General features: G+C 39.1%; 1 protein-coding gene across 13 annotated transcripts in view; it reads left to right on the forward strand.

Annotated features, from left to right (window-relative positions):
- The window catches only part of MAP4 (microtubule associated protein 4), a 195,736-nt gene that overhangs the window by 84,468 nt on the left and 90,432 nt on the right, over nucleotides 1–20,836 (forward strand). For 11 of the 13 annotated variants that reach the window (XM_082703335.1, XM_082703337.1, XM_082703316.1 and 8 more), the window contains exon 3: nucleotides 4,094–4,159. In XM_082703335.1, the coding sequence (XP_082559461.1) occupies nucleotides 4,094–4,159 (66 nt within the window). Of the gene's footprint in view, nucleotides 1–4,093; nucleotides 4,160–6,223; nucleotides 6,351–20,836 lie in introns of those variants that run through there. The other 2 variants (XM_082703329.1, XM_082703330.1) reach the window with 2 other exon arrangements.

Consider the following 20,836-nt stretch of genomic DNA (forward strand, 5'->3'; position numbering starts at 1 on the left):
AGGCACCTACCTTATGACCTCTCTCAGTTTTGATGAAAGCAAAGAATTGGAAACTGTTTAACTTGGAAGAGGACTTGTTAGTCAGTAGGCAATTCACCTTGTTTGGGGGCTTGCTTTCATTTCATGAATCTGTTTCTTTTATCCTTCTGAGGGAAATCAGGTAGTTTGTTTTTTTGTTTTTTTGTTTTTTAAGTCTCTTATTTGCTGTATCAACATTGTTTCCCTGAGTCACATTTATTTTCTTTGAATGTAATGTCTTACTTTTTTTTTTTTTTTTTAAGATTTTATTATTTATTTGACAGAGATCACAAATAGGCAGAGAGGCAGGCAGAGAGAGAGAGAGGAGGAAGCAGGCCCCCTGCTGAGCAGAGCGCTCGATGCGGGGCTCCATCCCAGGACCCTGAGATCATGACCCGAGTGGAAGGCAGCGGCTTAACCCACTGAGCCACCCAGGCGCCCCTGTAATGTCTTACTTTTTGGGTAATAGTTTTCCTATGTTATTTGGCAATACTGTCTGAGATCTCCCACGTGCCTCTGACAGGGATATAACTGTGCTGCCAGGTGTGGGGTGTGAGGACTCACCATTCCATCTGGGGTCGGCACAAGGCAGACTTGAGAGGTGAGAGAAGGAGAGTGTAGGGGGAATGGGGGCTGACAGCTCTTAATGGAGCCCCCATCATCCCTGCTGTCTGTAAGCACAGAGCACCTTGCTGTCCTGCTTTCCTGTACCTTCTTTGGGCTGTGGTTTCTTCTTCGTTATGATCCCATTCACTTTCATTTTCTAGGATATTCCTTGTAATTTCTGGTGCATTGGATTTCTAGTTCTTTTATTACTTTACTCTTTTAAGTCATCTTAACTGCCCTTTTTTTTTTTTTTAAAGATTTTATTTATTTACTTATTTGAGAGAGAGAGAGAAGGAGCACAAGTGCATGAGCTGGGGAGACGCAGAGGGAGAGGGACAAGCTGACTCCACGCTGAGTGTGGAGGCCGACTTGGGGGTCAGTTCCACCACCCATGAGATCATGACCTGAGCCAAAACCCAAGAGTTGGACACCTAACTGACTGAGCTACCCAAGCACCCTTACTATTTTTATTAAATAAGCTCTACACCCATTGTGGGGCTTAAACTCAGACTGAGTCACATGCTTTACTGACTGAGCCAGTCAGGCGTCCCTGCTCTTAAGTTAATTCTTTAAGGTGCTCAATTAAAATAGGACCTCATGTCTGTGAAAGTTTTCCTTGTTTTCCCTATCTCTGGTCCCCCATCAGTGGCATTTGGTACATATTCTTTCCTTTTTTTTTTTTTCCCTGATTATTTGTGTGTGCATGCACATGTGTTGTGTTTGTGTGTTTTATAATGCTATTATGCCATATTTGCTTTTCTTTTTTCTTTTTTTTTTTAAGATTTTATTTATTTATTTGACAGACAGATTACAAGTAGGCAGAGAGGTGGGCAGAGAGAGAGGAAGGGAAGCAGGCTCCCTGCTGAGCAGAGAGCCTGAAGCGGGGCTTGATCCTAGGACTCTGGGATCATGACATGAGCCAGAGGCAGAGGCTTTAACCCACTGAGCCACCCAGGTGCCCCATGCTTTTATTTTTTTCTTAATCTTCCCATTTAAGCACATGAAAATCTACCTTATTTCTTTTCTTTTTTTTTTTTTTTTTACTGTGGACCTTGATTTCTGGAATCTCCTAAGAGACAAGAATTAAACAATAAGATTCTACCTTATTTCTTTTAAAATTACATATTATTTCACAATTTAGCGAATCTGTCAATGGGTATTTAAACAGTACTATAATAAACATCTCATTAACTTTCATTTTTGTGTACTTTTATGTCTTTCTCTGAACTACACACCTAAAATGGATTGTCAGGTTAAGTATTTCAGAATTTGATAGACTGCCAAATTGTCTCATAAAACGGATGTTCCAATTTATATTCCTCCAGTGGTATAATGAGATTACCTGTTTTCTTATACGGTTGCCAACAGTGGCTATTATTAAATTTTAAAAAGGTTTTATCACTCTCATGACCAGAAGATGGTATTTTTTATGATTTGCATTTTCCTGTAATCTGCATTTTATTTTTTTACAATCTGCATTTTAAAATGAGGCAGATTTTTAAAATATGTATTCTTTCTTGAGCTAGGAAGAAAAATTTTTCTAAGCTTACTTTGTGGGAGTAAAAGCAAATTTATGCCAAACATGTTCTGTCCCATATTTGGCATAAATATGGGATAGAACTGTTGGCATCTTTCTGGAGAAGTAAAACGTAATACGTGAAGCCCTAGCATGGTGCCTTGTGCATAGTGGGTATTCAATAAAAGTCTATTCTCTTTCAGTCCTTTATTCCTTTTTCTTGGAGGTAATTCATATTCTCCTTTAAGTCTGCCTTGTTCTTTAGGTTGTTCTCTGTAGCCGTTCCTTTGTTATCTGAGATAACAGAATCAAAGATCTTTTGTGAGTTTAAATGAAAGATTTCTGCCTTGGATTTGTAGGAGTCAGTAGGTTGGACGGCGTAGTTTCTTGTCTTCCAAAGTAAAATCTTGCATTTTATATTTTTGTAGCATGCATTCTAGATTTTTACTTATCTTATGAAAAATATCTCTGTTAGGTTCTTGACAATGACTATAGGGAAACTTGGGTTGGCAAGCTGATGGCAGGGCTAGACCAGTTGCTGAAATGTTATAGCCAGAGCCTTTAAGAAAAGGTTGTATATCCTAGAACAACCAAAGCAACTTTGGAAAACACCCAATTAAGAGGACTGTCATGACCTCTGTTAAAGACTATACAAATTCAGTAATCAAGGTGGTATAGTACTGGAAAAATGAAGAGACTTACAGGCTGGTGGAATAGAAGAGAGAGAGTCCAGAAATAGATCCACACATAGTATGGTAAATTGATTTTTCAACAAAGGTGCAAAGGCAGTTAAGTGGAATAAGGATAGTCTTTTCAACAAATTGGTACAGGAATGATTAGATGTCCATATGCAAAAATATAAATCTAGACCCATATTTTCTGTCATACACGAAATTTATCATGTATCATAAACCTCAATAGGATACCTAAATTTGAAAACTTAACAGAGTTCTAGAGGAAAACATAAGAGAAAATCCTGTGACCTTGGGTAAGACAAAGATTTTTTTTAAAGTTTTTAAATTTTTAAGTAGACTCCCCTCTCAGCATAGAGCCAGTGTGGGGCTCAAACTTACAACCCTGAGATCAAGACCTGAGCTGAAATCGAGTCAGTCACACAACTGACTGGGCTACTCAGGTGGCCCTAGACAAGGATTTCTTAGATACTTCACTGAAAACATAAAAAAAGCATGAGGGGAAAAGTGAAAAATTAGTGTTCATCAGAATTTAAACTTTTGCTCTGCAAAGACACGGCTAAAAGAATGAAAATGCAAGTCATAGGCTGGGAGGAAATATTTCCAGAATTCATCTGATGAAGGGTTGGTATCCAGAATATGTAAGGCGTCCTCAGAACTAAATAATAAGAAAAAAACCAACCCAAATAAAAACGATGAAAAAATTCGACCATTCAATTAACATGCAGAGATGCTCAACATCTTTAGTTATTAGGGAATGAGACACAACTATATTAGAACAACTAAGATTGAAAGAAAAACAAAAACAGTTCTCTGCTTCCAGAGGTGATCCTGGTGACCAAGTAATTCTCACCCTCAGGAGGAGTGAGGATGAAACCCTGGACTTTTGATGTGGGAATTGTTTTAATGGCCCTGTGCCCTTGTAGCTTTGAATTTGACTCACAGATAGAAAACCTATGGTGCTTTGAAATGGTTTTGGAGTGGAATATAATGGTGATCTTCGACAGTTTACGGACCAGAAAAGATTTCAGCTTGCTTATTAAGAAGGGTTCTTCTGTAGTGTTTGGGTATCGCACAATTGAATGACTCGGTTCTGTTCTGTTTCTTGATTTCCTTTTATTGGCTCTTTACATTTTGGACAAATTTTTACCTGCTTTAAGCTCATGCTGTGAAGAGGGACAAATTCCACCTGGTTACATAGCGTTGAAGCTGTTTTTCCTGTGACTGTCACCGTGGTAATTACTCTTTGTGGTTGTTGCAGGTACTCCCTCCAAGCCAACAGGGCTAGCCAATGGTGACCATGGAATAGAAGGGAATGAAACTACGGGTAAGTGGTTCCCAGGATTCCCCAGATGTGGTTTTGAAATAGTCACAGTAAACACCTTGATGAGGTCCTTTAAGGAACATGGCAGTGAATCACTTGAACTATTTCTAAGGGTATTGTTGTTCTTGTTGGATGTATTCAAGTCCAGTGCCCTCTGCCACGTAACATCTCCAACAACAGAAAGAATGAATGAATTTCCTTTGCTGTTTCTTGAGTATTTGTTGTAATTATACCACACAAGAGCTGGATCAAACTTAAAAATATGCTTATAGATGTAGGCTAATCATCATCAGACTTTGTTACACTGGAGGCCTTTGGCCATTATGGCTCTTTATACAGGCTCTTCTCTCCTGCACTTATTAGCTTGCTTTTCATGCATGGCTTAGTGTTAGGGACCCTACAAATTAAAAGTTCTTCCCATTTGATTTTGCCCTCAGTCTTTTATTCTTTACACCCATTAACTGTTAACTTCTGAAATCTGTCTTTAACTTCAATGCCTAGCCCATTAACTAGGGCTTTGATACTCCCCTCAGCTAGCCCTGAGCCCCTGTGGCTTCCCACCTCGTAACTGGCACCTCATTACCCCTGACCCCCAGTGTATTTGTCTTGAGCAGAGTTCTCGAAGCAGTAGTGAGGTCCACAGGAATGTAGTACTATGCAAATCTTCTTCTGTTAGGTAGCTGACAGGAGAGTCAGCATGTATTTCTGTAAATAACTGCACTTACTTTGCAGTTGGGATCAGGCTGATACTGTTGACCCAAATGAACACACATCTAACAGCCAAGTAAATTGTTCTCTGCTACAGAGCATGCTCTTAACTGGGGCATTACATTGATTCACACGCTGCGCTGGAGGCAAGCGCTAGATACGATTGTGTCTGTGTTTCTCGTGTAAGCCTGCCTCAGCCTGGAGAAGACTTTCCTTGAGCCACTGTATGATTGCTCAGTTTTTTTGGCTCCCAGAAAGCCTTCTGTTAGCAACAGCAATTACTCCAGGATTTATTCTTTATTCTTTGACCTTTGGAAATGTATGTATCTTTGGACCTCTGATTGACTGATGGCTGGTTTCCATTTGTTGTGAATGTTAGTTTTGCCCAGTGACATTAACATCCTTATTAGCAGCTCATAACTCAGAGACTCTTTAAGGTAAAAGCAGCCAGAAGTGCCACCTCATCTTCCAGTTCTGTGAACTGAATTTTTTGTATTTCTTTGATAATCTTTGTTGTGTTATTGACTGTTCCTGTGCCTGCTTTGAAAGCAAAGTCATCTATGTAGTATAGTTTTAAGGATACATTTATGGAAATGTCCCTGTGATTAAAGGAGAAGCTTGAACATGAACTTTTAAAAAATGAGTAAGTTCAGCTTTCTTTAACAAGGAGGCAGTACCAGGGAAAGGAAAGGCTTGGGAGGAGATTGACTTGATTAGCCAGTTGGCAGAGTGGATGCCATTTTCATCCAGAAAAGAAATAGCTATCAAAACTAGGGAAGATTTCTCCAGCAAGATGTCAGGTATGACCAGAAGAGACTTTGTGTAGTAATTGCTTCCCACGGCCAACTCTTAGAGCACAGAAAAAAAAAAAAAAAAGAACAGGAAAAACATATAGCCTGGCCCTTACTGTTTCAAGACTATTAGTTCCCTGGTGGCAAAAAAGAACCCAGATATTTCTGAACTACCCAATGACATTATGGCAACAGGTAGAATATAGTTTGCATATGGCAAGATGTTCGCATTCTGAATTTGACCACTTGAAAATATGCATGTTTCACTGGGGATGGGAAGGAGTGGGGAGGGGACAGAGAATGCATGTTTCTGGAGCATGTTGTGACCTCATTCTAATTTGGCCATTACTAAACTAGAGCACGTAGCTCATTGCCATTTTGAAAATTCCCATTTCTGTTTCGTTCAGGATGTCTCTAGTCCTAATCGCAGACCAGCTGCACTGATAGCTTATAAAGGGTTTATGAGCATCTTGCGATGTTGAACTTGCTGTTTACTAATGACCTGTGCTTTTCTGCCCTTTCCTTCCCCTTCCTACTTCTTCCTCCCTTTCTATTTTTCTCCTCCTAGAAGCCTAACGTGTCTCTCCACACTGGGGCTGCTGCAACACCAGACCAGTGATCTTTCCTAAGCACCGTTACACTTCTAAAACCTTCAGCATTTTGCAGAGCTTTGCTTTTCCTTCCTGGACACGGTGTAGAAGAGGCGGAGGGTAGTTCTTCGGGGCCTTTCTGCTGATGCCTGAGCAAACCACCTGCTTCCTTTTGTGCTCTGCAGGGCTTGATGGAACCTCCTTTCCCTTTGTGAACACAAAGTACAAGATGAATTATTTTTAATTTTTAGTATTTTATAAAGGTCATCCAAGGTCTTTTATTTCTTGTTCTCTTTTAAAACCCATTTTATCATTTTATTCAATTTCGCGTTTTTTCTTTTCTTTAAACATTTTGAGTTGGCCTTTTCCATTTGGTTTTCAGATCTTCATAATGAATCAGGATCTCGTAACACCAAATGAGAATGTGTGCTTTCATAAAGGGATTGAGTCCACCAGTACTGCAGTCGACCCTCCCTTTTCTTCCCTCTCCTCTCTTCCTCTGTGAGCTTGCTTTTAGGGAAGGGTAATCTTTCAGGCTACCCATGTATCTCTCTCCAGCTTACTAAAATCTGAGTGACGATAGCAATTTTAATTTAAAGTTTTCTCATTTAGAGTAGCTCTGATTAAACTTTGAAAAGCATTTTCTCAAATTAAACCATATTTTGTTATTTGCAAGTTGGGCTGAAATGGTTTCTATGACGAAATTATGGTTTGTTTGTCTAGAGTCTTAGATTCTCTTGAAAATCTGACAACCTTTTATTGTCTATGAAATTTTATAAGCAAAGTTACTTTCATAACATGATCACAAGCTATCAAAACAAGAACTGAGAAGTTAAAGAAATTGCAACCCTGTGTTGTCAGACTACTGGGATATTCATACAGATAGAAAACAACCTCTTGTATAAAAACATGAGAATGAAAGTACATTGCAGTGCACTGAAGAACCACAACCAGCTTATCTGTTTCTAATGAAATGGTTATCAGATTGGACTCACACTCCGTTCAGGTAGTGTCCAGGATCCCTTTGATCTCTGGAGCAGCATACCAGTGGGATTGGTGGACCACATGTGAAGACCTTTACCATGAGCATTAGCATTTATACTCCGTGTATTTGGAGGGTTGTCCCATTGGGACTTTTTCATTCTCATTCCTCATTTTCCCACACTAAGAGCTAAAAAAGCTGGAAGAACCATTTGGAAGATGTACTGCAGAAATTTTCAGATAATAAGCTTTGATTGGATTTTGAGAAATAGAATATAAACCTGGACCATGTTTTGAAATCTTAAAGGAGTTCTAGTTTAAGATCCAGAATGAGAAGTACTCTCTAATTTTCTATCCTCTTACGGATTGTGGAGGTTATCACAATCACCAAGTTACTGACTGTTTCAAATTAAATAATTGGCAGTATATTCTGAGGGAGATTTTGAGATGTACATTATTTTAGATCCTCTGACATAAAACTGCTTTGAGATGGAAAAATCAGAATATCCCTGTGACTTCTGGAATTTAGGGAATATTCATTCCCTCTTCTGATCATAAACTGGGGTCATGCTGCCAAGAATTCCTCCTGTGAGTTCTTGGAGAGAAGATTCCCAGAGGAGGCACATTTTAGAGGGAAATGCTGATGTTTCCCTTCTAAGCAGTTGATAAAATATGAAATCTCTTAACCACGGGAGAGCACCCATCAAATAGAACATAGCATTTTCCCTTTGGTATGCAGTTGTTCGGTATGTTTCTTGGTTCTTTGTGTATGGTTGGTTGGTTTGGCTTTAGTTTTTTGGCTAGGGAAATTTTCAAACTGGTAGGGCTAACTTTTTAAGGATCATGATTGACATTTTTTCTATCACCTCTAACCGGTCTCTACAGCTTGTCTAAGTGACAGGTATTTGGAGAAACCTGGGTGCAGCTCTGCTCTGGCATTGGTCAAAGGGACACACACTCCATTATTACATTGATTTATTTCACTTTTATTTCCATTTTGCTGTGTTTTTGCTTGACTTTTATTTTTTTAATTTTTTTAATGGAATTGAAATTTTCTACTACTAGCCAGCTAAAATGTGGTATATATTGTTAGCTCTCTCTGTTTCACTAGGATGTTTCATTTTATTTTGCATATAGCTTTGTATTATAGCCAGTGCTGTAAGGAAATGCTGTGTTGCTATCGTGGTCACACCCAAGTGTGAGGTTACCAGACTGGTCAGGATTGCTCTGTTGAAATATTTATTATATATAATCTTTCTCTCTCTCTCTCTCTCTCTCTCTCTCTCTCTCTCTCTTTTTCTTTTTTTGGCCCAATGTTGAAGATGTAGAATATTGTTTACAAATAATATTTTATATAACTTAGTTCATGCACCTGAGTTTATATTTTTTGTGACTTCAGACTTTAACAGTTTGTATATTGGGACATTTTAATGTGATTATTGTGCTGAATAAATTACACTAATAAACATCTTACATTAACACCTTACAGACTGGATTTTGGTTGGAGTCTTAATTATTGAAGTATAATGTGACTAAGACACAAGTTTGGTAAATAAAGACTCTTGAGGAATGAGTTCTTGGTCTAACTAAACTTCCGATCACCCATAATAATTTCATAATTGTGTGGACTTATTAGTTTTTGCCAGGCATTTTCGTTTTCACTTACAGTGTAGTTTTTGATTCTCAGAGTAACTCCTTTTTATCTACAAGCCCAAATGACTGATATTTTATAGCATCTGGTGAGAAAAACAGTTGGCAGAGTGGCAGTATGCAGTTAACCCAAAAGAGTTTCATGGCGTATCAATTATTGTTAGATGCCTTCTAATATTACATGTATGTTTAGTTTAAATTCATGTTCACGGTCTTCCTAAAGTACGTCCTGAATTATCAATTGAAACTGTTAACATTCAATGACATTTTATTTTGTAACTTTGTTATGCTGCAGCTGGGAAGAATTCAACCGAATGCCCAATTCCCTACCCACTCTGGTTTTTAGTGTTTCTTTACAGTAGGTAGATTTGAAATGCAGTATATTGACCGAATTGAGACATTGAAAAGGTTCTATGTCTAAGGTAATTTGCATGGCATAAGTAACTTTTTTAGCTTGGCAAGACATTTCTTTTTATTAAGAAAACTCACTTTAATGTTCTGAGGTGTCTTTTTAAAAGTTTTGTTTGTAAGTAATTTCTACGCCCAACGTGGGACTCGAGCTCACAAACCCACCATCAAGTCACAGGCTCTACCAGCTGAGCCAGCCAGGCACTCTCTTAGGTTTTCTTTTATTAAGAGGGCTTACCACAATCTCTTCTTAGGTTTAAAGCACCAGAATTTCAAAATATAAGTAATAATTCAGAAACCTCATTAACTTTCTTATAAGTATGCTAGTATTAAGGCTTTTGGTGAGATGGAGACAATTCTTGGATTTTAGTATATTCATTTTGATGAAAGTGAGATGACGGGGGCCTGGCTGGTCCAGTTGGTTAATAACATGTCTGAGTCTTGGTTGCAGCTTAAGTCATGGTCTCATGGGTTGTGAGACAGAGCTCCTCATCTGGCTCTGGGCTCAGTTGGGAATCTGCTTGAGGATTCTCTCCCTCTGTCCTTCCTCCCGCTTGCCACCACCCCCTCCCCCGCCGCCCTTTCTTAAAATAAATAAATGAAATCTTAAAAAAAAAGCGGGGGAGAAAGAGATGAAACCTGGGTACCATTGGATTCTTCCCCCTGTCGACCTGATAATAAGGTGAATGGACACGGGAGGCTAGAGAAGGATTTGAACAAAGACACAGGCACAGAATACCAACTTCATTTCTAAGTAATGTGTAAGTGCATTATCAATTTTATATTGATGCTGTTTCCATTACAGTGAAGGCTTAACAAGACTTAACCACAAATTATTGGTGGTATAAACATCTGTGCTATCATGGAGGCTTAGCTGGATGCAGTATACTAAGTGCCTTAAGTGTTGCTGGTGGTTTCCATTGTGAACAGACAAGGTGGCTTTTTATTGTGACAATAGTTCTGAATGTGACGTGCTATCAGTCCCTCAGGTCATACCTGCAGGGAAATGGTAAAACTGCCTTGTCACAATGTCATGACACAAATGAGATCCTATGTGTTTGATCACTGTCTCCTGTAGCATCAGATAGGGTACAAGGAATTTAGCATTAGAAAAATTCCGAGAGAGACACCTGGGTGCCTCAGTTGGTTAAGTGTTTGCCTTCAGCTCAGGTCAGGATCCCAAGGTCCTGGGATTGAGCCCTGTATCAGGCTCCTTGCTCAAAGGGGAGCCTGCCTCCCTTTTCTACTCCCCCTGCTTGTGCTCTCTCTGTCAAATAAATAAACAAAATCTCAAATAAAAAATATGAGAAACAAAAAATGTGAAATCTTAGCAGGAAAATAATGGAGTTTCTGAGCAGCTATTATAACCAATGTCTAAGTTGGCATTCAACTTATAAATGAAGCCTGAACATAAAGCTGCACACCGTGTTCCTAGATGTGGACACAGCAAGACATCCTTTCCTCCGTTCCCCCCACTCCGAATCCTGAAAACAAAGGTTTGGTTTCTTTCTTTCATTTTCCAGATAGAAGTTACATATTGGAGACACATGAATAAAATATGAACACCTTATGTTTCTTGAAGGGTTTTTGTTGTTGTTGTTTTTCATGGTTTTCTGGTAAAAATGTAGAACTAATCAAAAAGTTTCACATATACCCATTAACACAACATGTTACATTCCCTTGTAGAATATATAGGACTCCCTTGAAAACCTGCTCACGCACTGAGCATTTAATTGTATAGTGAGACATTTGATTCCAGTTTCTACTGGAGCTTGGTATCGAATAAGATAAGACAGCTTCTTCTGAGCTTTGAGTGAATCCATTATTCTGATATGCTTTTTATTTTTACTTATTTTTAAATTTAAGAAATATTTATTCATTTAAGACAGAGAGAGAACATGAGCAGGGATGAGGGGGCAGAGGGAGAAGGAGAAGCAGACTCCCTGCTGAGTAGGGAGCCCAATGCAAGACTCGATCCCAGGATCTTGGAATCACAACCTGAGCTGAAGGCAGATGCTTAACTTAACTTGGGCTTAAACCCCAAGATTTTAAACCATAACTTAGTATGATTTGCTTTTCTTTATGGAATGAAACTCCACCTGTGCCAAAAGGCATATGTGAATATAGAATATTTTTCCTTTTTATTTGTGATTTCTTAAGTAATATATGAATACATTCTCCTTTCTAAAAGAAATTAAGCATTATAGATATAGCCATCTCTGTCAGAGAGCAGAGGAATTTTACTGAAAGAACTAACAGACAGTTTCTGTAACTTGATCTTGTATTTTCACCTGAATGTAGACTTGAACAGGTTTTTCTGATACATCTTAAGAGTAGTAAGGATAACTGTTATTTGTATAACACATTAGAGTTTGTAAACTCTTTTGGAATGTGTAATAGTATGCCCATTTCTCATTTGAAGAATTTGAAGTTAGGTTAATAATAGAGCTCAAAACTGAACCTAGGCTTTTGAGCCCTGTGCCCTCTCTATCACAGTGTGTCATATCACAGTGGGTCTTCTGAGTGCTGACCACATGTCACAAAGGCAGTTGGAAGGACTGGACCTTTAAAGGCCATTCCTGTTTTCAAGCCTTTTTTAGGTGCTAACTCTCTGGGAGAAAATCCAGGCCGAGTCAAGAGCTTTGTATGTAGGTAGGTAGTTCAGTTCGAGAAGTGATCCCATGAAATAAAGAGCAGGGAACCAGGAAGAGTGAAATTGGAAAAGAGGAAAAGCCAGTATGATGAGGTATTATTTAGTCACTTCTGTGGATAGAGTGGCCTTAATCCTGCGCCATCTCTTGGTTGATGGTTGTGCTTCTGGGTTTGCACTTTGGCCATGCCAGACTACAGATGCCTCATCTCTGGGACCAGGGATGGCATGAGGCAGCCAACAGTCAGATCATACTGACTTATCATACTTATCATATTAATAGTCAGATCATACTGATCAGATCATAAGCTGATCATACTGACAGCTTAATGCCGCTGTTGCAGGTGGAGTGAAAGATGGATTTTTACAGAGGGTTGGGCACAAGAGGTGTCCAACTAACCAAGAGGTTAATTCAACAAAAAATTCATCTGCTTTTGCCTTATTATGAGGAATGAGGTTCTTGTATTCTATAGAGAGAAATTTAAAAGAATCATGGAACGAATTTCCAAAGCCTAATTGTTAGAAACTATAGAACTAATCACAAAAGTTAGTTCTGGAATTTCCCATTCCTAATATTTTCCTTTTTGAGTAAGTTTTAGTAGTTCCTGCCTTTTTAGGAATTTGCCCATTTCATCTTTCAATTTGTTGACATACCATTGTTTGTAATTCTCTCTCATAAACCCTTTTATTTCTATAAGGTTTGGTGTTGACATCTCCTCTTGCATTTTTTAGTTTATTTGTAATTTGAGTCCTAGCTCTTTTTCCTGAGAAGTCCAATTAAATATTTGTCAATGTTGTTGGTATTTTCAAAGGATCAACTTTTGGTTTTATTGAGGTTACTCTATTTTTTTCTTTTCTACTTCATTTATTTTCACTCTCATTATTCCCTTTTTTCTGCTTGCTTTGGGTTTAGTTTGCTCTTCTTCTGGTTTCTTAAAGTGGAAAGTTATTTTATTGACTTGTGATTTTTTTTTTACCCCCCCTTTAATGTAGGGATTTAGAGATATAAATTTCCTTCTAAGCACGGCGTTAGCTGCATCTCATAAGTGTGGGTGGGGTATGTTTTCATTTTCATTCATTTTTTAAAAGATTTTATTTATTTATTTGACAGAGAGAGTGATCACAAGTAGGCAGAGAGGCAGGCGGGGTTGGGGGGGGCTCCCTGCTGAGCAGAGAGCCCAGTGCAGGGCTCCATCCCAGGACCCGGAGATCATGACCTGAGCCGAAGGCAGAGGCTTAACCCACTGGGCCACCCAGGCGCCCCCATTTTCATTCATCTTAAGTATTTTCTAATTTCCTTGTGATTTTTTTTTGATAATTTAAGAGTGTGTTGTTAATTTCCACATATTTATGAATTTTACAAACTGTCTCCTGTTTGTCATTTCCTAATTTCATTCCATTGTTGTTGTAGAACATACTTTGTATGATTTCAGTCCTTTTAAATATATTCAGGCTTGTTTTATGGCCTAACATATGGTCTGTCCTAGAAAATGTTCTGTGTGTACTTGAGAAGAATGTATATTCTGCTGTTGTTGTGTGGAATGTGCTATAAAATGTCTGTTAGGTCTGGTTGGTTGATGATGTCGTTCAGGCCCTCTATTCCTTATTGGTATTCTGTCTAGTCCTAGTAATTATTGAAAGTCCTATTAATTACTGAAGCCTCTAATAATCACTGTTGAACTGTCTTCTCAGTTTGATTAGTTTTTTTTAATTCATGTATTTTAGGGCTCTAATGTTCTAAAGGAGAAATTTGAGTAATATAATTAACTCTTACATGGTTTTTATATTGCTCACAGATTCACTCCTTTTGAAAAATTCCAGGGTTTGGGCAAAAGGATGTAAACAAATGATTACTACAACTATGAGCTTCTAGGAGCTTCCAAAGCAGTAGCAAAATGTCAGTCACTGGCAGGAAGGTTAAAATGCTTTTTCAGAAGGTGATTTTTTTCTTTCAAAATCCAACCACTTTCTTTGTGGTTTTTTTTTTTTTTTTTTTCATAGAAATAGGAAAAATCTATCCTAAAATTCATATGGAATCTCAAAGGACCCTAAGTAACCAGAACAATCTTAAAAAAGAATAAAGTTGGAGGTTTCACACTTCCTGATTTCAGAACTTAATTACAATGCTACTACAGAAATCAAAATGATGTGGTTCTAGGATAAAGATAGACCTATAGACCAAGGAATAGAATAGAGAGCCCAGAAATTAATCCTTGCAAATATGGTCAAATGATTTTAGACCCTTGCAAATTGGGTCAAATGATTATAGACAAGAGTGCTAAGACCATTCAGTGGGGGAAAAGATAATCTTTTCAACAAATGGTGTTAGGACGGCTGCATATCCATCCATACACAAAAGAATGACATTGGATCCTTACTTTACACCATATGCAAAAAATAAAAGGGATGAAAGACCTAAACATAAGAGCCATATAAAACTCTTAGAAGAAGACAGTGGGCAAAAGCTTCATGACATTGGATTTGGCAGTAATTTCTTGGATATGACCCCAAAACACAGGCCACAAGTTAAAATAGATAAACTCAGCCACATAAAAATCAGAAACTTGTGTGTATCAGAGGACACTAGTAGAAGGCAGCCCTTAGAATGGAAGAAAATATTCACAAAACATGTCTGAATAAGGGATTAATTTCCAGAATATATAAAACATTCCTACAGCTCAATGACATAAAAACAAATAACTAGATTAAAAATGTGCCAGGGACTCGAATTGATAGTTCCCCACGGAAGATCTGCAAATAGCAATAGGCGCGTGAGAAGATGCTCAGCATCACTGCTCATTAGGGAAATGTCGGTCAGAACCACAGTGAGATAGGACTGCACGTCCACGAGGATGGCTGTTCTCCAAACACTGCAAATGAACAGAAAATAACAAGTGTTGGTAGGGATGTAGAGAAACTGAAATCATTGTGCATGATTGGCAGGAATGTAAAATAGTGCAACCACCATAGGATGTGGATTGGTAGTTTTATGCTTTTTGGTTTTTTTAAAGATTTTATTTATTTATCTGACACAGAAAGAGAGATCACAAGTAGGCAGAGAGGCAGGCAGAGAGAGGGGGGGAAGCAGGCTCCCCGCTGAGCAGAAAGCCCGATGTGGGGCTCGAACCCTGGACCCTGAGATCATGACCCGAGCTGAAGGCAGAGGCTTAACCCACAGAACCACCCAGACACCCCTGGATTGGTAGTTTTACATGAAATTAGGAACAGAATTACTGAATGATCCAGCAATTCTACTTCTGGGTGTATACCCCAAAGAACTGAAAGCAGAGACTTGAACTTATTTATACATCTGTGTTCACAGCAGTATTCCTCACAGTAGCCAAAAGGTGGAAGCAACGCATATGCCTACTCATGGATGGATGGATAAGTCAGATGTGGTATATACATACAGAGGAGTGATGTTCAGCCTTTAAAAAGGAAGAAAATTCTAATACATGCACCATCGTGGATATACCTTAAAGACATTATACTAAAAGAAAGAAGCCAGTTTCAAAAGAACAAATACTGATTCACTTACATGATTACTCTTAGATGAGGTTCTGTATATAGTCAGATTCATAGACACAGAAAGCTGGGACAGAGTTTTAAGTTTTGCAAGACAAGAGAATTTCTGGAGATGGATGGCAGTGCTGTTTGCACAACCTTGTGAATGTTCTTAACGCTACTGAACTGTATACCCAAAAATGGTAAAGATTTTAAAAAATGGTAAAAATAAGCTAGCTCAATAAAAAAGATGATTTTCATATTAACCATTGTGTACACGACAGCCCTATTTAGAATTAAAGTAATGCTTTATATATTAGCGGTCTCGTGGATTTGTTCTAGTTTGTCCAGTTGCAGAGAGAAGTAGGCAAATACATAAACAGTTAAATGCTGAAGAGTTATAGGGAACATTTGGTAAGAACAGATGTGTAGTAATAGTTAAATTCCATGAGGAGGTTTGGATGAGAACTAGGGAAATTTGAAATTAGAATTTGAAATCTCCATTTGGATATAAAGTTGACATCTCAAGCTGAGGTGTCCTAAACTGAACCAGTTCCATCCCCCTCCCCGCCCCCAAATCAAAACAACAAACAAAAACCAAAACCTGCTTCTCCGTTCATTAAATGAAAATAGAATGTTCTTCCAGTTGCTCAGCCTAAACATTTGGCTTCCCTTATCTCTTTATTTTGGACCCCACACCTAATTTGTCAGAAAAATCGACCTGGAACCTGACCACTTCTCACCACCCCCACTGCTCTTTGCCTGATTGGACCCACCTCCTCTCACCTGACTGTTGTAATAACCTACCATTAGTCTCCCACCTCCATTTGTTGGCTCCCTCCAGTGTGTTCTCAACAGCATCCAGAGGGGTCCTGTATATAGATCATGTTGTTCTTTTGCTTAAAACCTCACCAGTGAGTTTCCATCTTTTAAAATAAAAGCCAAAGTCCTTACCAGTGGCCACAAGGCTGTGTAATACCCCTGTCAGCCCTCCCCTTTGCTAGCTTTGTTTCCTTGGTGGTCTTGCTGCTGTTACTGAACAAGCCAGGTGGGCCCTTATCTTAGGCTCTCAGCCCTGGCTATTTTCTCTGGATTGTTCTTCCCTCAGATAGACTCATAGTTCACTCTCTAGCAGCGAGGCCTTCTCTAGTCTATCTATAATTACACCCCTTCTATTTTTCTCTCTCAACTTCTCTCTGTTTCCCCACGGTACTTTTCACTTTATAATTTATACAATTTAATGATTTGTCTTACTTATTGTCTGACTTTCCCCACTAGAGGATAAATATTATGACAGGGATAGGGTTTCTGTTTTGGTCACTGCCATGGCCCAGCACCTAGAAAAGCGTTTGGCTCAGTAGCTATTGAATGAATCATCTTGTTGAATGTGTAATTTAAAAAAAAAAAAAAAGTCTTGAAGGAAAGAAATGTGGCGCTGAGAAAGTCTGTACCAAGTTGGCAGTGATATTTCTACTAAGATGGAGGGGTTGGAAGGATGTACGACCGAGGCACTGACTAAAGCAGAGAGCAGAGCTCTCTCTGGAGCAGAGGGGTATTTCTGTCATTGCGTATTTCCTGCTCATTCTAAAGGGTATCAGGCCTCTCCCCTGCAGCATCCCTTGCTGTGTTTCTGTAGCGTGTAAGAGAGATAGCAGGCAATTTTAAAATTTATCCAGGTTACAAATGTAGCCTCTCCTGTCTTTTGCATATGTGTTCTTTAGCCCATTTGCTCTTGTGTTACTCCTATATCCCTAACAATGTTAGATTTACAATGACTTTCCACCTTCCTCTTTACCTAATTCATTTTCATGGCTAAAACACTGTCACCAACGTGGAGAAACATACTTGTAATAATAAAGCCTTGTGCTATGATCTCTCTCTGCTATTGAAAAAAATCACAAGCTTCTGTCTAGACTGTAATGGCTGTTGTGTTTAATGTTGAGAAGAGCAGTGGGCCACCTTGCTGTTTTGTGTATAAAGAGAACGAGGACCCGACTTAAATTTTGTATATCGTGATGTGCCGCCAGCATTTTGATCATGCTTCCTTCTTTTCTCTTAACCAGCGTCTTTCTCTGAGCAGGTGGTTCTTTCTGTTTGTTTCAGGTTTCACATGGGAAAAGACATCGAAGAGCAAGGGCACATACAATTATAGTAATTTTTGTCAGGTATCAGTACATGTCTTTCTGGGGACAAGTCCCTCTTAGTGATTTGTTTAGATTTGAGGAGGCTATGGGAAAAGCAGGCATAGATCTACCCCCATAAGCTTGGGTCTCTTGGACAAGTTATTTGCCCTCCTCGAGCTGAAGTTTCCTCCTCTGTAAAAAGCGAACTAGTAATAAAAGAGTTGTTTGGGTTAACAGAGAAAATAATTTCGGTACTTTGTAACACGGTCGAGGGGGTTAATAAATGTAAGAGGATATAAGGATGATGATCACCACATCGAAAGCCCTTACAGTTCCAACCCAGGAAGTGGTTCGGCCAATAAATCACTCTCTGGCCATCAGCCCCCTTTCCTATTTAAATGATTATATAACAGTATTTTAATTGGATGTAACTAGAACATGTCTGGTGTCCATTGTGCCTTTGGAGATGCTCTATTTCTAGAGAACAAAACTGAAGGTGACTCTTTAAACCAATTCCAGGCAAACTGAAGGAAGGGCTTTTGCTTTGTTTCTTGTGAGAAAATTAACTTAGGACTTAGTCACTGCAAAAACCTGGCATGACTGGATCTCTGGTAGGTTTTCAGAAATTTGAAATCAGATGAGAAGACAGAAAGCTGTGCAAATTGGAAATGTAAGTATTGGTGTTCGATCCCTTACAGGTCTTCATGAAAGAGTTCTGCTTTCTGTTTAATAATAGTTAATATTTCTAGTCTTCAGTTTTTCTGTGGAAAATAAAGAGGTGTTCTGTTGTTGAAACAGCTGCTGCTGTTATTCGTGCTGAACAGAAAGATACAGTATGTTCTTTCATGCACACGATAGTGTTTTAATTAGAAGTTAACATGTGCCTTCTGATTTATTTTCTTTGGTTTAAATATCGTTCATTTCCCCATTTTTTTCCTAGGCACCTCACAGTTGTTTAACTCCTTCAATATCTGTGATCATTGTGGGTCTAGTCAAGAGACAGACCACACGGTAATTTAAACAGGGAATTAACTTCTAAAGGGTAGAGGAAACTTAAAGACACATGAATAGCAGATACAGGGAACAGTTACTACCTCCAGGACCCAGGCAGAGTACACAAGGAAAGATTTGGAATAGTGCTCTTCTCCCCTAAAGCCAGTTTCCTACCTTCGATGTCTTCAGTGGATGGTAAAGATGTTTTCTCGAGTTGATGTAAGCCAAGGTCGGGAAACTATACATTGAGGTGAATTCATGCTAAATCACCAGATGGCCAGCTTTGGGTCATGGGTGGAACTTTCTTGGGAAGATGCTCACCTGAGTGCCCACTAAAACACCAGCAGAGCACCATGGGAGTAAGAGATGGAAAAGCACACAGGAAACAGGAAGAGAAGCCCCTTCCTCTAGCACCCTCTGCTAAGCTAATATGCCAACTGATAGAGGAGAAGCATTTACAGGGTCCAGCTCCATTATCACAAGCAAGGCAGTAAAGGGAAGATCTGAGTCTAAGAGGCAGTAGGTTAGTTAACTGGGACAGTATACCCCTTTGGCCACGTAGCTCCATACGTACTTTCCTATAGACATTTGAGCTCTCGTGTATCAACAGGACAACTCTTACATTTCCACATAACAAGATAGAGCTCTCTCTCATATGATGGAGAAGCTCTCATCCTTTTCCCAAATAAGAGTATGTTTAGTTGCTATAGTCACTGTCTCCATTGCTGGACATATTATTCACCCCTCAAATCATGGTTCACTGAATATTTCTGTTGTCAGGAGACTGGTTGCAAAGTTAACCTTTGGCAACTTATGATGGGAAGAAGGAGGAAGAGTAGAAGAAAAATGATTAGGCTATACAAATAAACACAAAATAGAACAAAGAGAAAATATGCAAAGCCATCACAGTTCACATTTCTGTAATTAGTCATGAGAACATAATTGATATCTGTGTCTTAAAAAAAAAAAATCTCAGTTATTTGAGAGGGAGAGAGAGTGGGGCGGGGGAGAGGTAGAGAAAGAATTGCAAACAGAGAATTGCAAACAGTCCCAACACAGGGCTCAATCCCACAACTCTGAGATCATGACCTGAGCTGAAACCAAAAGACCCTTAACTGACCACCCAGGCATCTGGTGTCTATGTCTCCTATTCCTGTTTCCTTTGCAGTCACCCCGAATCTCAGCTGGTTGAAGTTCTTTACCTCATGAAATGAACCAGACTTTGATTTGCTTAGTAGTTCGGAGTAGTTCGGCCTTTTCTGGAGGAGCTCTAGTTTTCTATTAACTTCATTATGAGCATAGAAGTATTAGAGGGACCTCAGTGAATCCTCTGGGTTCCAGAAATAGTCTTCCTTCCTTTCATTGTGTGACAGCAATCCAGTTTTCCCTTGGATAATCAGGCTCAGTTTTCCCAGCCAGTAGAGGAACCCCCCTTTTCTGCCTTTGGTTCAGTGGAATAAGGAGTCCCAAATGGCCAGGTGGGAATCTTAATTTTCTAATTCAGTTGAACTGTTAGTGTGTATGATGGTAGTTACATTTCCCCCTATGGGATTAAGAACTTCAGGTTAGGACATCTCAAAGTTGTCAGGAGTGGAAGCAAAAATTCTATGAGTGGGTTATTGGATATAATAGTGATTCCCCTTGATTCCCAGACCCACATATTATCTGGCCTATAATGGTCTTCGATCCAAAGCATTCAAAGTAATAACGCCATTTTTTTTTAAGGATGTCTTTGATCTAAAAGTATAACTGAGTCTTCAGTAAGCAATTCTATCTTATAATTAGGCCAGCCATTCTAGGTGATTGAGTGTAATAATACCAGTTAATTCCACGGGCATGAACCCATTTTTTTATTTTGCTGTGAAATGGCATTCTTGATCAGAGGCGATCTTTTTATGGAATGTCATGTTAGTGGATCAGGCATATTGTGAGTCCATGGGTGGTGGTGCTGGCAGAAGCACTGTAGGCAGAGAAGGCAAGTCTATATCCAGAATACATGTTTATTCCAGTAAGGACAAATCTCTTCCCCTTCTCCATGATGGAAGGTGTTCGGTATAAATAGCTTGGCTACAGGTAGCAAGTCTCCCTGGGAAGACTTGCTATACCATATTGGGAGGCTTAGTGTTGGCCTATACCACTGCCAGATTACACACTTGACAGTAGTTTTAACCAGGTCAGCCTTGTTTAGGCAAAGTCCATGGTGTTAAGCCCATGCGTAACTTCCATCCCTGCCACCATGGCCAGTTTTTCATGGGTCCACTGAGGAAGCACTTCCATGACTG

This window comes from Mustela nivalis (assembly GCF_964662115.1).
Source record: "Mustela nivalis genome assembly, chromosome: 1".
In the NCBI taxonomy this organism is placed as follows: Eukaryota; Metazoa; Chordata; class Mammalia; order Carnivora; family Mustelidae; genus Mustela; species Mustela nivalis.